Source organism: Beta vulgaris, chromosome 1 (assembly GCF_026745355.1).
Source record: "Beta vulgaris subsp. vulgaris cultivar EL10 chromosome 1, EL10.2, whole genome shotgun sequence".
Lineage (NCBI taxonomy): Eukaryota > Viridiplantae > Streptophyta > Magnoliopsida > Caryophyllales > Amaranthaceae > Beta > Beta vulgaris.
In genome coordinates this window covers 36,411,899-36,428,845 of record NC_079202.1, presented here as the reverse complement: position 1 = coordinate 36,428,845, position 16,947 = coordinate 36,411,899, and the positions used below count along the sequence as shown (strand labels likewise).

The window sequence follows — 16,947 nt, the reverse complement described above, 5'->3', positions numbered from 1 at the left end:
GTAGAGAAGAGATGAAAGGGTGGTGAGTTACTAGGTTTTGGAGGGGAAGAGAGAGAAGAAGAGAGGGAAGATGGAGAAAACACGGATTTGAAAATTTAAAAAATAAACTTAATTACATGTCGAGCAGGTTACAAGTTATTTGACTCATTAAAAGTTTAAGTGATATCAAAGTTAACTTATTCTAGGATAATAAAATGATTGACTTACTTTTTAGCGCAAAGGTTGGCTTATTCTTGACAATTTTTCCTAAAAAAAATCGCCTTATCTAACTATGTAAAGCATGAGATTTCGAAAAATAAAAATACTCGTTCTTGTTGTTTAAACTTTCTTTTCATAATTTTTATTGAAACTAACATATTCAGGAACTAATAATAAGGTGTTTGTAAATCTGATTTCTTTTTTTAACTTGTACTATGCTTGTTCATAACAACAAAACTTAAACAACTATATATAAGTATTATAAAATCAGAACTAAGAATAAAATCATCATGAACTACTAATATAATTGTAAATCTAATTATTTTAACTTATACTATACTTTATTTATAATAAAAACTTAATCCAGAATATGTATAAGAATTACAAAATCAAATTTTTTTTATAGTGCCGAATTGACTCGCCGTCGACAACCACCGGCGACGGAATTCACGTAACAACACTAGCCACACACCACACCACTCGCGCACACACCACAACCTCGACGCACAACCCACAACACTTGAACCACACTTCAATTCGCACACCTGTAGCACTCGTCGACCCGCACATTATTACCGCACACACCCTCGAGCCACACTTTGCACACCCACAACACTCGACTCGGCGCAGAGTCTTGCGTCGCACCCTCAACTCGCACATTGCATGTTGGATTACAGTCTTAAATATGTAGTTGGAGAGATTGTGTGTGGGTATTTGTCCCACATGGAAGGAATAAAGTGTTGTTATTGTCTTTATATTAACTCATGTGATAGTTATATTAAATTGGATAATGGCCTAATACTTGGGACAAGTTGAGCATCGGGCTTGGTTGTGCTTGTATTTGGGTTATTAATATACAATTATATATTTCTAATCAAAGACTAGCACTTAGCACTTAAAGTTTTTATTAACATTTAATTTACTTTAAAAAACTTAACATTTTAATTAACATTAAATTTTCTACCGAAATATTTTTTTATTAATTATTATTTTGGATATTGGGATAAAATTTAATTGTCAGTTTCCTATAACTGCCATCTAATTTTACCCCAATATATACCTTTTGGCAGAACGTTATTTTGTCATCAGTTTTTTTTTTTTCTGACATTTCTTCACAAAACGTATTCTCTCAAAAAAAAAATCTCAACCATGTTCATTGAGGATGGATAATCTTGTTGTAAATCCATTCTTAGATTAGGGAATCCTGGGGATAAATTAGTGGTTAATCCCATTAGTATAATTGTGAGGCTAATATTATCCTAAGGACAGATAAATACTCGTCCTAGTATGGAATTCAGTTTTTGTTTGCAATTACTTTGTATCTAACACCGCACACACAACACGACCCTCGCACGACCCACAACTCGACTCGACGCTCGCACACCACACACATAGCACGACTCGAAGGTTGACGAAGACACAGGGGAGGGGAGGAGAAATAGTGTCAGAAAAGGAGAAAGAGGTGTGATGAGGAAGAAGAAGAAAGAAAAGAACGCATGAGGAGAAGAGGAGGAGAGATCTAAAATCTTGGGGTAAAGGAAACACGATTGATCGAAAAAAATAGGATTTTATCATTTCTATTTTATTTATTTGGAAAAACAAAACCGAATTATATAGTTAGATATAAAAGTAGGTTGTATAGCTAAATTATAATTGTACTTACCCAAACAATTTTTTTTGTGAATAATATTATTCGTTAAATAAAAATACTTTCAACCTTAGTCTTTATATTTTCTTATTTATAAAAATAACCCCCAAATATATGGAGTACTACAATTAATATTCAATGATTGAACCTGATATATAAATTCTTTCACTTTATTTGAGCACAACCATTCTTCAGCTTTATATTTTCTTGTCTTAATACTATATTTGAATAATGATGAACAAACAACTAAAAAAAGAACAAAACATTGCTTTAAGATAAAAATTTAAAAAAATTAATTTTTTTTATTAGACTAAAAAATTAAAAATATTTGTTCTAATCAGTTTTTCGTAACATTGATGTCTAGCAATTGATTAAAAAAAGGTTAATATGACACACACGCATAACGTGCAAAAAATGCTTGTGCTAACATGATCTATCTAAATAAGGATAAACATTCCTCCCCTTGTCAACAAAGAAAACCAATGTTTAGAAGGGAAGATAGAAAAAGGGAAACGAGAGAGAAATTCGATGACATAACTTTTTTTAATGAAATACTAATAAATAATTTAAGATGTCAATGATCAAAGATATGCATTTACGAACATACAAATCCTACATGTTACAACAAGAACAATCCCCCTCTTGAAACATTTAGGTTTTGATTGGCAAAAGGAAGGTCTTGGGGAAAAATTAGATTTTGAACTCATATTATTAGACGATTTGACTAGTCAATCATCTAATTTGAGTATTTGGTAAAGAGAGGTTTCAAATAGCTGAAACCAAAAAAAATCTTTTGAATAAGTTGAAAGGAGGAGGAGGAGTTTTTACCTTAAATGTTTGTCGTTTGGGAATGAGTGGGCCAAGTTATATTTGTGTATAAAGTTATTGAAAATTACATTAATAAAAAATAAAAAGTGCAATAATTGATTATGCCCCAATGTCATCATTGGTCAATTTCCAAAATTTTCTAGCAATCAACTATCAACTAATTACTAAACACTTTCATACAAACAGATAATACAATCAACTATTATGGTGTGTTCTTTTTACCTGAATAACCATGAACTTATCTGAACTGAACTTATTGGACCTGAACTGAACTTATTGGACCTAAACTGAACTTATTAGACCTGATTGGACCTGATTCAACTTATTGGACCTGCTTGAACCTTATTGAAACTTATTGGACCTGATTGGAACTTATTGACATGATTGGAACTTATTAGACCTAATTGGACCTGATTGAAACTTATTACATCTTATTGGACCTGATTGAAACTTATTAGACCTTATTGGAACTTATTTGACCTTATTAGACAAAAAAATTGATAAGTTATAACATAAATATTACCCCTAGCGTACTATCCCTCAAAATTTAATATGAAATAATAATTATCAAAATTTACCCTTTAAAAAAATAATAATTATTAATTATCTCTTATGATAAATAATTTAACAAAAAAAAAATACTATTTATATACTTGCCTATATACAACTTCCACCACTAATATATCTAATAGTCTTGTTAATAGTAATATGAATAATAAAATAATACACAATAGTTCAAGTATAATACTATACATTGTGGTAATGTAATTCAAATTTTTTTAGTAATAACATAACTAATACTAATATGAATAATAAAATAATAGACAATAATACAAACATGTAATAAAATAATAGACAATAATACAAGTATAATACGATATAATCATTGTGGTAATTTAATCAAAATTCTAATTATAACATAATCAACTAATAGTGATATAAATAATAAAATAATGGTTAATAATACAAATGTTTATTAATCATTGACTATTTGGACCTTATTGAAATTTATTAGACCTAATTATACCTAATTGGAACTTATTGCACCTGATTGGAACTTATTGGACCTTATTAGACCTGATTAAAACTTATTGCGCTAATTGGACCTGATTGAATTTTATCTGAACTGAACTTAACTTCTCTGAACTGAAACTTAATTTATTAACGTAAAAAGAATGCATCCTAGTGAATACAATTGCCAAATAGGTTCGAGATTTTAATCTGAAACTAGTTATTAGGCCCGGGCTATGCTCCGGGTAAGAAAAAATTTCAATTATTAATATAATACTTTATGATAATAACACTAAATACAACTTAGCCTACTGGTTAGAACTTTAGTATAGTATTTAAGGTCTCGTGACATATTTTCTTGTTTTCGCACGCTATATTTGTAGGCAAATGTTATATGTAGCCCTTAGGGCTACATATAAGAATTAATATTTGCTTAGATTCTTTCCTATTTCCCATAAGAAATAAGTAGCTCACTAAAAAGAAAAAAGAAACCAATAAATTTCACTTGCCCGTTAAAACTCCAATTACCCAAGCTCAACTTCAATTACCCAAGCTCCTACTTACGTAATAATTAACAATGGCGGCATGGCGCAATTCCGTTTCACAACTTTGGCGCTAAATACTCTATGTTCATTTATCTTCCATACTCTCTGTTCATTTATCTTCCATTACTCTCCTAAGAAATATAAAACAAAGTTTTATTCTCTACTCTATCTATTGCTTATGGATGAAATACAATTGAGCAAGCTTTGGAGAATCGTTTAGTGAAAGATAAAGGTAAGTATTCCTACCTAAATCTGATCATATATATGAGTTTTTGTTGATTAATTGACCATCATAATTCATATTTTGGAATTAATTAAGAAGAAGTTGTTGTTATCTTTTTGCCCACAACTTGTTTGATGAAATGTTTGCTTATTTTTCAGCTTATTTTGAACTCATACAATTTTTTTTAAAAAAGCTTTTTTCTTTGAAGATTAGCATTTTATGCTTGTACAATAAACATATATGTGGGATTATAGAAATCTTGGACCAATATATATATGTGTTTATTGAAAAGTTTATTTCGTGTACAGATTGTGCTATACAATAAACATATATGTGGGAAGCATTTTATTGAGATATCTCCCTGACTACCTTTTTGTATAGTTTATATTATTGTTATTGGTTGAATTATTTTTCAATTTCGTGTACAGATTGTGCTAATGCTCGACTTTGACTTAAATGATCCTCTTATGGAGGAGAATGAATATGAACCGTTTCTTGGGCAGACATTTGGGAGTCAAGAAGAGGCATATGTATATTATAACAACTATGCAAAACGACATGGTTATGTTGTTCGCAAAGATCGCTCGAACACTAAACATGGAAGGACAATAAGACGTGACTTTTATTGCCATCGTGGAGGGAAAAAGCCTTCAAAGGTTGTTGATTTGTCCAAATCTCAAAGACAAAAGGAGTCTTTTAGATGTGGTTGCAAGGCACATATGCGTATAATTTTGAAAAGGTGTTGTGATATATTTCCAGAAGAATGACATGTCACAAAGTTTGTCAAAGAGCATAATCACGAACTGTTGTCGTTTGAAGAAATGCGTCTTCTACCCGCCAATCGTACAATTACTGAAGATGAAGAAAAACAAATTTTATTGTATAGAGAAGCTGGACTTTCTATAAGACAAATCATTCGGGTCATGGAGCTTGAGAAAAATGTCGCACATGGGCAGTTATCATTTATTGACAGAGATATACATAATCTTTTTGTTAAAGTTAAGAGGATGCTTGGAGATGATGATGTTAAGAACCTTTTAATATATATGCAATCTGCAAAAGAACACAATAGTTTGTTTAAATATGCATACACAATGGACGATGACAGGAGCTTGAGCATTTGTTTTGGTGTCAAGCTCAAAGCTTTGAATTGTACCAAAAGTATGGTGATGTGGTCGTGTTTGATACCACTTACAAAGTGAATGCGTATGACATGCCTTGTGCAATTTTTGTTGGTGTCAATAATCATGAGAAGACTATTTTATTTGGTTGTGCTCTCCTTCGCAACGAAAAAACATGTACTTTCAAGTGGTTGATGAAGGTAAGCCTTGTAAACTAGACGTTACCTATTTTACTTCATTTTATATACTGACCTATTTTACTTTTATTTTATCTCCTTCATTCTCATTCATCATAAAAAGTAGTTACCTATTTTTTGAGGCAATGTTCATATATATACTTACTAATTCCAAATAATCCCTATGATTTGAATAAAGTAGACGTTTGTCACTATGATGAAAAAGCCACCAAAGACGATCATAACCGATCAAGATCTTGGATGTCAGAAGCAATAGCATGCGAATTGCCAACTACGAAGCATAGCTTTTGTATATGGCATATAACCTCAAAGTTTAGTTGTTGGTTTGTGGCACTTCTTCGTACGTCCTATCAAGATTGGTGTGCTGATTTTTATGAGGTCTATAAGATAACTATACCAGAAGAGTTTGAAAGCAAGTGGAATTTGATGGTTCATAAGTACAACTTACAAGAGAATAAACATATTCAAGGTTTGCACAATGTGAGATTTTTTTGGGCACCGGCTTATCTCCGTGATCATTTTTTTGGAGGGATGATAACCACGGGAAGATCAGAGTCTATAAATGCATTTATCAAAAAGTTTGTTTCCTCTCATATAAGCTTAACAGATTTTGTGAAACAGGTATTTTTTTAGTTTATATTCTTATGTCTTAGTATGTATCTACATTCATACAGCAAGATTAGAGCTTTATTCCCTTGTGATATACAAACTTGCAGGTTGATATTGCTGTTCTGGAAATTGCCCAGGGACGATTGTATAATAATTTGAGTGCCATTCTTAGACCAGTTCCTGTGAAATCAAAGTCACCACTTGAGGAACAAGCCTTTGAATTTCTTACTCCATTTGCTTTCAAAAAGTTTCAAGAAGAATTTTTAAGAGCGAGTCAATACTCGATCATCTATGACCAAGGTAATACATTCATTGTGAGATATTTTCAAGGGGAAACTCCTAAAAATCATACTGTTTTTTGGGATGGACTAACAACATCATGTAGTTGCAAAAATTTTGAATTCTGGGGTATTCTTTGTCGTCACATTCTTCAAGTCTTCTTCCATAGAGATTGTTTTAAGATCCCGTCATTTTACTTACCTATACGATGGTACTGAAATGCGTTAGAAACTACTTGTGCTGTTCAAGATGGGGCCTTGGATGCCACTAGTGTTGTTCATAATGAAGTTTTGCAAAGTATTTGCGAAGTTCAAAATGGTCATACCTCTAGCATTGTTCAAGGAAGAGATGACCTTATGATGGAAGAAGAATCTAATATCATGGATAATGAAGCTATAAATAATGTGTATTTACCCCCTAAATCAAAGACAAAAGGGCGTCCCAAAAAGCGGCGTGAGAAGGGTGGGAAAGAATTGGGAAAGAATACTAAATGTTGCTCCATATGTAAACAACCGGGTCATACGAAACCTACTTGTCCTAATAAGGACAATATTTTTGGCTTCAATGGAATGGAAGATGGTGCTTCATCTACCTCACAAAAAAGGCTCAAGAAAACAACCGGTGATTTAGGAATAAATCCAGTCTTCACTTTAAAGTTTTAGGTAATACTACTTATTTCTAAGTTCATGTTTGAATTCTTTCAAAAAAAAAAAAAGTTCATGTTTGAATTATTTTACTTTTATCCTAATTCCTAATCAAATTTTCACAACCTTGACAGGTGATTGAAAAACTTAAAAACATCGGATATTGTAATTACAAATGAGCTGGATGATCTTTTTGTTAAATAGAGTCAAGTGGCTGCAATAGAATTATTCTTCTTTTGTTTGTTTCATATAGTGCTGTTATATGTATACTATGAAAGAACTCAATTTGGCAGCAAAAAATATTTTTGTAGTAGAATTATGTAGCTCCTTAACTCTGTATAATGGTTTGGTTTCAATCTAATATCAATACTACTATAATCCGTGAGTTTCTTGCAATTCCATTGTGTTTAATTTTTAGAGAAATGCATTATGTTAATTTGAGTGGTTAACAACTTATCAGTAATTATTATTCAAACAACTTGATGAGTATTTAATGCTAAGGTTTAATTATTGCTTTGAATGATGACATAGATTCCATTTTTTTTTAATTGGGAAATTAAGTCAGCCCAAGGGCTAACCCCTACCAAGGCTACTAGCCTTGTAGGTTCTACTAGCACATTGGCTGATAAAACATGCAAAACATGCTAAGGAAATACCCCAACATAATGCTGGGGGTAAGGATCGAACCCTTGACCTCAAATATCAGAGGGGAGTGCTCTACCACATGAGCTAGCTCCTCATCCTTGATGACATAGATTCCATTGGAATGTTGAATATGTATTTATTATACAAATTTGCTATTTTTTATGCATAGCCCTAAGGGCTATGAATAACAAAACCGATATTTGTATAGATTGGGAAGGCGCGTGAACAGGTGAAAATGTCATTCATTTATTATTATTATATTACATACTTCTTCGTCGTACTTTCGTCATAAACGCGGTGACTGAGTTGAATTCTCTGCTCTACTTAAAACCCATGAAACACAGAGTGAAAAATCAATAAAACCCCCCTAAATTTACTCATTCTTTTAATCCATCATCAAACTTTCACTTTCAAAATCTCGAGTAGAAATAAACACAAGTATGTCAGAAAGAGAGAGACTGATTCTGGTGTCACTTATCTCTGCTGCAACATTATTTCTGGGCTGTTCTGGTGAATCTCATTCATCTGCAATTAATGACAAAAACAATAATAATTTTGATTATGGTGCTGTTTTTCGTGTTCAAGGCAACGTCTTTCCAGATGGGTATATCTTCTTTTTCCATAATCTTGCTTTTTTTTTGGTTTATTATTTTTCTGTATAGATTGATTTTCTGGGTTTTATACTTTTATTGTAGTTTGATTATGAATGTGTTCTTATTAAATTTAATATGTAATATTTATTAGCAATTTTGACTGCATTTTTGTGTTGAATGTTTTCTTGTCATGCCTGCATTAGTGATTGATTTTTGTGGTTCTTATTGTTATTCTTTGAAAAATTGGGTTTGCATGAATGTTTGACCTGTAATTTGTTGATGAAGTTTCCTTCCATTTCTTTTCCATTTATTTATATGAAGCATATTCTCCACTTTGATTGTTATCTAAAGTTTGACTTCTTTCTTTGTTAATTAAGGTTCTTCACTTATCTTTTTGTTGATTAACTTTCCTGCCCTTTTCCCTTTTCACCTTTTCCTTCTTACCTGTCTTTTCAAGTTGTTCTGTAAAAAGATGATTAACAGAAAACAAAAGTAAAAGTAAAAGAAGCTCACTTGCTTTATCAAAGTTTTGGCTGCTATGAAGACCTCATGATATTTTTTACTATCCTACTCCATCTTATGGCAAAGCCTAGATGGTGCGCGCGTCAGTATATAGGGTTCATCCTTAATATTATTCCTTCTATATGGGAGATTGACATGCTTCATCAGAATTCAGAAATGTTTTAGTTCATTAAAATCACTAACAATTTTTCTTATTTGTTTCTAGTGCAATGTCTCAAATTCCCATAAATCCTTAATCTCTTCTCAATCATGATAATCGAAAACAGCAATTAGTCTATACTTAAGAAGCCTTTTTGTCAGTTAATAGAGCTTAACTTCAGTTATGGTAGTAGGAGTAGTGCCAACATGAGATTAAATTAGTGAAAGAATCTCATCGAAAGGTGGTGCATAGACTGCATTCTGCTTTTCTCCAAGCACTCCGTCCTTGTGAGGATGAAAAAAAGGATCAGGAAAATCTATGCTCTCGTCAGCAAGCTTAAATGCATTTGAATTTGACTTGTTAAGAGACATCATGGAACATTATCTGCACTAAGGGTTGCATTAGAAAAGGGCACCTTGATTTCAGTCACATAATAAACTGCTCCAATCATTTCTGAATTTCAGTTGATTTCTCCAGCTTTGTTTGTACCAACTAACATCCAGCTTAGGACTGTATAAGTGTGCACCCCATATGTTCATGAATGGCTCCCGTTTATGAAAATAGTTGTATAGTAATAAGTGTCTTCTGTTCACCTAAAAAAGGAGTTATTTTCAGTCAACTCTCCCTTTCCCTTCCAAGTAAGATGTTCAAAAAGACTCTAACCAATAGTGGCATAGAATTAATTAGCTGGTCATATCTTCTGTATTGGCAATATCCACCATATAGGCTTTAGTGGATGTTAATGTTTAGTTCTATACAAATTGTGACATAATGGTGTATGGTTGCACTTCCTAAGATGTTCCTACTTCAACTGAGTGACAAATAAGTGGAGGAAAGAGCCAACCATGCTATGAAGGGTCTTTAGCAAACTTATGTCTTATCCCTTATTGTGAGGGGTTGGAACAATGTAAGAACTATTTAAGTATTTGGAACAGATTCAAGGTTGATTTCTTGGTTCATAAGCATCAGTGGCTTTGCTTCGTAAACTAGTTATGTAACCGAGTCTCAATCTTTGTCTATATGGTGTATCAGGTTTATTATCAATAGTGACATCAACTAACAATCACACGCAGCTAATGCTGGTATTTTGTCAATCCCTGATTGGTTACCCTGTAACCCCTATGAGACTCCCCATTTTGGTCAAATTTTTTTAAGCTGCAGTATTTTGGACTTATTCGTGGAAATCAAAACCAGTTAAGCACTAACAATGGGTGTTTTCTTGTCAATATTTCAACTTTCTCATACTAAGGCGTAAGTATAGAAGATCTGCTATCATAATGAAAGATATGTGTCTGCTACACCTATTACTACGCACGGCTTAGTCAGTTATTCTCGCAATTCAGATAAGAATCGCCACTTTTCTGAAAGCATGGTTCTTGCCTCCCCCCTTGGAGCTCGTCCATTCGTTGGGTGATCCCTTGCTCTCACATTCGAGTGTTTCCAGTTCTTCATTAAAGCTGTTTTTGAGGCAACAACGCCTTTATTCTAACACATATATCCTCTACATTTTTCTTTAACACCCAAGGTCTCTGAAGGCAATTTTGCACCAATATTGTATATATTGGGTGTTAAAGAGACCTTGGGTGTTAATTAGAATGGTATTTAAAGAGATGCAAAGATATTAGTGCCTATTTGACCATTTGCATATGATTTTGTATAGAAAATTTAGCTGGTGTCTTTTATCATCATCATGTCAATTGACAGAGTTTATTGGGTTTACAAGATTTTTTTTGTGTAACATTGGTGCTGGTAATGACTTTCCCAATGTGTTGATTTACTTATTTAATTTAGTGGGGGATATTAGAGCTAGTATATTGGTTTTCAACATGAAGATGTAATATGGTGGACCTGATTGATGTGCACTGGCAAGTTTTTATGAGAACCTTTCTATTTCGTTTTCCCGGTGAACCAAATCTATATGTTTAATCATAGCTATTTGTATGACCGAGAGGGTACTTGTCCACTTTAGTCTCTTGTCTAACAAACTCAAGGAGATATTGGTTTCATTTTCGTACATGAATTAAGATTTCCAATCTTTTTTCGTCATTGATATCTGCAAAGAGGGGAAGCACTTGAGAACTGGTTTATGTATCTCCTTTCCAGATGTTCCTAAAATGAGTGCTACAAGTGAAAATCTTACGTTGGAAACGTAGAATTGAAGAATCTTGGTGTCTCTTTCAATATTCTGCTCTATATAGTGAATACAGAATGTATTGATTATCTTTTCTTCCCCTTTCAGAGTAGCATGTGATAAACAGGCCATCGATTTTGCGAAGGTTTTTCTCCCTACCCCATGCCCTCCAATGTCAATATCGTTTATGTTACTGGGTCTTTCTGATTCGTTGATTATGTTTGCATACTGCTTGAGCATCTAAATCTTGTTTACTGAGTCTAGACCATCTTTTTGTCGGACATATGTACATGTCAAAGTTTCTCTGATTGTCTGTAAATAACTACAGGTACTTTTACACAACGTTAAGTATAGGTGAACCCCCTAAACCTTATCATCTTGACATTGATACTGGCAGCGATCTCACGTGGCTTCACTGTGATGCACCTTGTGTGAATTGTCCTAAGGTATTTCATCATTGGGACATTTTTGATCTAATAAATTTGAGAAAATTCTATTGTCTCTTTGTCCTTTATAATATGAAGTATAATATTTCTCTATAATGCAGAGTCCTCACGAGCCTTACAAACCCCAGAATAATGCCCTCACATGCAAGGATTCCCTGTGTACCTTCTTGCAACATCCTCCCAACTATCCCTGCCGCAACCCTAGTGATCAATGTGACTATGAAATTGAGTATGCTGATCATGGTTCATCTATCGGTGTACTGGTGAAAGACAACTTTCCCCTTCAATTATTGAATGGTTCCACTACACGTACTTCTCTGGCCTTTGGGTTTGTACTTCTTGTCCCTCTTGATGGAATTTTGAGTACTTTTTAAGCAACCTCTGCAAGTCCAAAGTGAAGTATACTCTTTCCGATCCAAAATAAGTGCCCTAGAAAATCATTTGATTACAAAGGCAAAACTTGGCCTGTATTTTTCCCTAATATAACCTTGCTCCGTGAATTATTCAATTTATATCTGATGAGCATATGCGTATATGTCAGACTTTCCTCTCTTCTTTGATATATATGCATCAGTCTCAAACAGCACTTGTTTTAGATTGAAAGAAACATAGTCTAATATTTTGAACCCTAAATTCTGAAAAATGTGGAATTTCCTCACTGGAACCCAACATATAGATGATCGATATCTTGCTTGATTGCTTGTTTGTTCAGTTGCGGGTATGATCAAGATCTCTCTAGTTCTACCCAGCCTCCATTTGTGGATGGTGTTCTTGGGCTTGCAAATGGAAAATCCAGTCTCTTGTCTCAACTTCATGACTTGAAAGTGATCAAAAACGTATTTAGCCATTGCTTCAGTGACCAAGGAGGAGGTTACATTTTCTTTGGGGATAAACTAATTCCTTCTGGGACTGTTTGGGTACCGATGTTAAAAAACAAAATTGGGTAAGTAACTAGGTATTCCAAGTATTTGCTATACTTATATAGTCCTTTTTATGCTTCAAGTGCAGTCAACTTTTCTCTTCCATCTTTTGTCTAACCTCATGATGCGATTTATGTTAGGAACTATTACTCCATCGGACCTGCTGAGCTGGTTTTTAATGAGAGAAATGTTGTAAAGGGTGGTCTTTCTTTTGTTCTTGACACAGGAAGTACCTATACTTATTTTAGTAGTCAAGTTTATGAAGCTGCATTATCGATGGTGAGAATGACAAGTACTAGTATCTTGAATGCACTTCTGAGGAACTGTTCACTAATTTCATTGCCTTAAAACTAAAGAGATAAATGAACTCTTTTTCAGATTAACAAAAATATCGACTCAAAGCAGTTAAAGACTGTACCAGAGGATAAAACCCTTCCAGTATGTTGGAAAGGTTCTAAACCCTTCAAATCCATGAACGACGTCAAGAAACTTTTTAAGCCATTAGCATTAAGATTCTCTGTCAAATCCAGTTTTCTGAGGAAGAATACAGTGATGGAAATGGGGCCCGAAACTTATCTTATTATCAATGTTAGTAGTAGTTTTGACCACTTCCTCTGTACTTTAACATAAAAGTTCGTTTTGATATTCACTTATTCAATCTTCTTTTTCCCTTTGTTTAGAAAAGTGGCAACGTGTGCTTGGGGATTTTGGATGGTGCTGAGGCAGGGCTGGAGAATCTCAATATTCTTGGAGGTTGGACTAGTGTTTGTAATTAAGTTAAAATACTTGTTACTTCAGGCCCTGTTTGGTTTGACGAAAATATTCTCGATGAAATGATTTTCCATGAAAATTATATTCCAAGGGTAAACACAATTTTGGATTAGTTTTTTTTGTTTGGTTCCTTACACAGAGGAAGAATGAAAATGAAACGAGGAGGATGGATGATGTTTTCCACCTTTGGGAGAATTATTTTCCATTGCTTGGAAGATTATTTTCCACCCTTGACAAACCAAACAAAGGAAAACCACTCTTCTAGAAAAATGTTTCTGCTCAACCAAACACTGCCTCAAGGCCTCAATTATTTATGTTTATGTGCTGCTATTAACTTTTTCTTGGTCTGCTACTTGCAGATATATCACTGTTAAATAAAGTGATCACTTACGACAATGTTAAAGACCAGATTGGATGGGCAACCGCAAACTGTGACAGGCTTCCAAAGTTCTGACCTGCACTTGTGGCTTTGTTTTGTCTACTTTGCTGTGAGCATTCTTACCAGGAAAATTTTGTTTTCTCTTTTATTAACAGCTTCTCAGATCGAGATAGTGACATTCATTTTTATCGATCGGAGCACGTGTATGATGAGCTATAGCATCATCGACAAATAAGTGCAGGAAGATATACATCAGATGATATAGTTGTTGATCAGCAGCAAAGATGCTAGATAGATATAAACTTTACACCCAGTTAACAAATTATGTACTCCTGTTTAGGAAGCCGTGGTTTTGCTGTAAATGATGGTAGGCTTATTATAGCTTACTGAAGGTACATATTACATATGGACAGGTTATCATATATTGGCCGTTATTTCTTGCTGCTTTTTTTTTTTTTTTTTTTTTTTTGGTGATGCTTCAAAAGAAAGCTCTTCTGTAGATCTGAATGTAATATTCTTAATTAGATATGCACTTCAGTGAAGTTTCCCTCTGAATCAGTGAATATGATGCTTATTTTTAGCTCGGTCATTTTGGTTGAAAACCAATGGTTAAACTGTAAACTGTTGTCCAACTGAACTGAATAAACTGAACTTAATTGGCCTATAATTGAAAAGCTAAAAACCAATAAGTCAAATCAAAAAGTTTATTGCAATTAACTGAACTGAAACTCAACCGAAAAAAACTAAATTGAACTTAACTAAATGGAAAACCGAATCAAACTGAAAATGAACTGAATTTAACTGAAAACTGTTTTCAAACTGTTTTTAACTAAATTGAATCAAACTGTTTTTAACTGAACTGAGTCAAATTGTTTTTTACTGAACAATATAAAACTGAATTAAATTGTTTTAAACTGAATTGAATCAAAACGAATAAACTATATTAAACTATATAGAATAAAATTTTCTCAAATTGAACTGTTTCAAAATATAACACCTAATTTCGTAAATTTTTAACATAACTATATTTGGTGTACAATGACATGACATCTTAATAACTAGACAAAGATAAAAAAATATAAAAAATAACATAATTTCAATTTTCAACTACTATTTGTATTAAAAATTTGAATTCTTAATTGGCCTATAATTGAAAAGCTAAATGTTATTTCCCTAGGAACACTACAAGAGGGGGGGTGAATTGTAGGTGTAGAAATAAACGTAACTTTTTGCGGAAATTAACCTAAACGAATAAACAAGCTAAAGGAACACAAGGGATTTTTACGAGGAAAAACTTCTTGGGCCCAACAAGAAGAAACAACCTCGACCACTAGGGATTTTAAACTCAACACTTTCACTAATTAGGCCAAACAACTTTGTTACAACCTAATTCTAACTCGAGCCACACCTTGAGTTCCTGAACCACTGTTCCCTTAACAGCAGTTCCTCAGCTTCACTCGAAGTTTTCTCACACATACAAGCTTCACTCAAAGCCTCTCTCTTACAGAACTTCACTCAAAGTTCCCTTACCCCAAAAACCAAAATACAATTGATCGAAATAAGCTTAGTGGAATTAGAGCAAGAAGGCAAAGAACAAATGGCTATTATGAGAGAATGAAGGCACTGATACTTAATTAGTTAAACTCACTTAATTACTTAGTCAGACACAATTTGGAACTTATCTAGACTTCTATATTTATAGTGTTAATCATGAAGAACGTGGGATTAAAACTAGAGTCATGTTTAGTCCATTAACCCATGATGTTCCTTCCCCTAAGGAACACGTTTCACATCATGTCCCATGATCCCATGACCGATAAATGAACGTGGATATTTTTCAGCCATTACTCCTAAGTAATAGGAGTTCCTTGAGCTTTATCCGAAAATCAGTTTTATAAAAACTCCTTTTATCTTTAAAACTGAATTTTTAATTTTTAAGAAAATAATATCTTTTAAATAAAATCTTTCTAACAACCGGATATTTATTTTCTTATTTTTCCGAAAAATAAAATCTTTTTCTTAAACAGATTTTCTTTTTAAAACTGATTTTATCATTTGAAATTAGATATAACTAATTTCCTATAATTTAGGCATGACTTACTCAAATATCTTTTTAACCGTTATTATGTTGCACGCCTAAGTCTAGTTCCTTTTATTAACTAAGTTCCTTTAACATATTCGTTTAGTGCCACTTAGTTTGTTCCTTACAAAGGAACAAACTCTCATTCTCAAATAGACCGCCACTGTTCCTTACCATTCTTTCTTTGTTCCTTTACATTGGAACTAGAAAATAAAACGCCTAGCTTCTATTCTTCTTGATCCAATGCTTGCTCCAGTATCAACATAGAAACTTCTTTACTTAGCCTTTGAAATCCTCTCTTGACTTCTTCCTTGACTTCGTATTCTCCCAGTTCCTTTTATTGATACCTTAAACACCATACACTTAAATAACTCATTAGTTCATTACTTAGTTTGTTCCTTTGTTTCTTTGTCATTATCAAAACTAGGGTTCAACACTAAAAATCAATAAGTCAATCAAAAAGTATATTGCAATTAAGTGAACTGAAACTCAACCGAAAACAAACTAAATTGAACTTAACTAAATGGAAAACCGAATCAAATTAAAATGAACTGAATTTAACTGAAAACTGTTTTCAAACTGTTTTTAACTGAATTGAATCAAACTGTTTTTAACTGAACTGAGTCAAATTGTTTTTAACTGAACAGTATAAAACTGAATTAAATTGTTTTAAAACTGAATTGAATCAAAACGAATAAAATGTATTAAACTATATAGAATAAAATTTTCTCAAATTGAACTGTTTTAAAATGTAACACCTAATTTCGTAAATTTTTAACATAACTATATTATTGGTGTACAATGACATGACATCTTAATAACTAGACAAAGATAAAAAAAAAAAAAAAATAACATAATTTCAATTTTCATCTACTATTTGTATTAAAATTTTGAATTCTCAATAGTTAAAATTCAATACACGAGTATTGTCAATCTATCAAGAAACTATGGACATCACCTCACTATAGTAATCCAAAAACATCCAATAATTATACAAAATATTCCAAAATGAAATAAT

The 16,947-nt window shown here is 32.7% G+C and overlaps 1 protein-coding gene and 1 pseudogene across 1 annotated transcript; both read left to right on the top strand.

The window, feature by feature from the left end:
• The first annotated feature begins 4,902 nt into the window (after nucleotides 1-4,902).
• On the top strand, nucleotides 4,903-7,361 carry LOC104897287 (protein FAR1-RELATED SEQUENCE 11-like; annotated as a pseudogene).
• Nucleotides 7,362-8,231: 870 nt separating this feature from the next.
• On the top strand, nucleotides 8,232-14,271 carry LOC104895916 (aspartic proteinase Asp1). The gene is made up of 9 exons (XM_010682563.3): nucleotides 8,232-8,552; nucleotides 11,662-11,779; nucleotides 11,881-12,107; nucleotides 12,492-12,722; nucleotides 12,840-12,978; nucleotides 13,078-13,287; nucleotides 13,380-13,452; nucleotides 13,830-13,917; nucleotides 14,005-14,271. The coding sequence occupies exons 1-9, from the start codon at nucleotides 8,389-8,391 to the stop codon at nucleotides 14,066-14,068; spliced, it is 1,314 nt and encodes a 437-aa protein (XP_010680865.1). The 5' UTR covers nucleotides 8,232-8,388; the 3' UTR covers nucleotides 14,069-14,271.
• Nucleotides 14,272-16,947: the final 2,676 nt, after the last annotated feature.

What these genes read in the sequence shown, in the direction of transcription:
- LOC104895916 (XM_010682563.3), top strand. Translation starts at nt 8,389, where the DNA reads ATGTCAGAAAGAGAGAGACTGATTCTGGTGTCACTTATCTCTGCTGCA. An exon ending in GGCAACGTCTTTCCAGATGG is followed by an intron (nt 8,553 to 11,661) that starts GTATATCTTCTT and finishes AAATAACTACAG; the next exon opens with GTACTTTTACACAACGTTAA. An exon ending in CGTACTTCTCTGGCCTTTGG is followed by an intron (nt 12,108 to 12,491) that starts GTTTGTACTTCT and finishes TTGTTTGTTCAG; the next exon opens with TTGCGGGTATGATCAAGATC.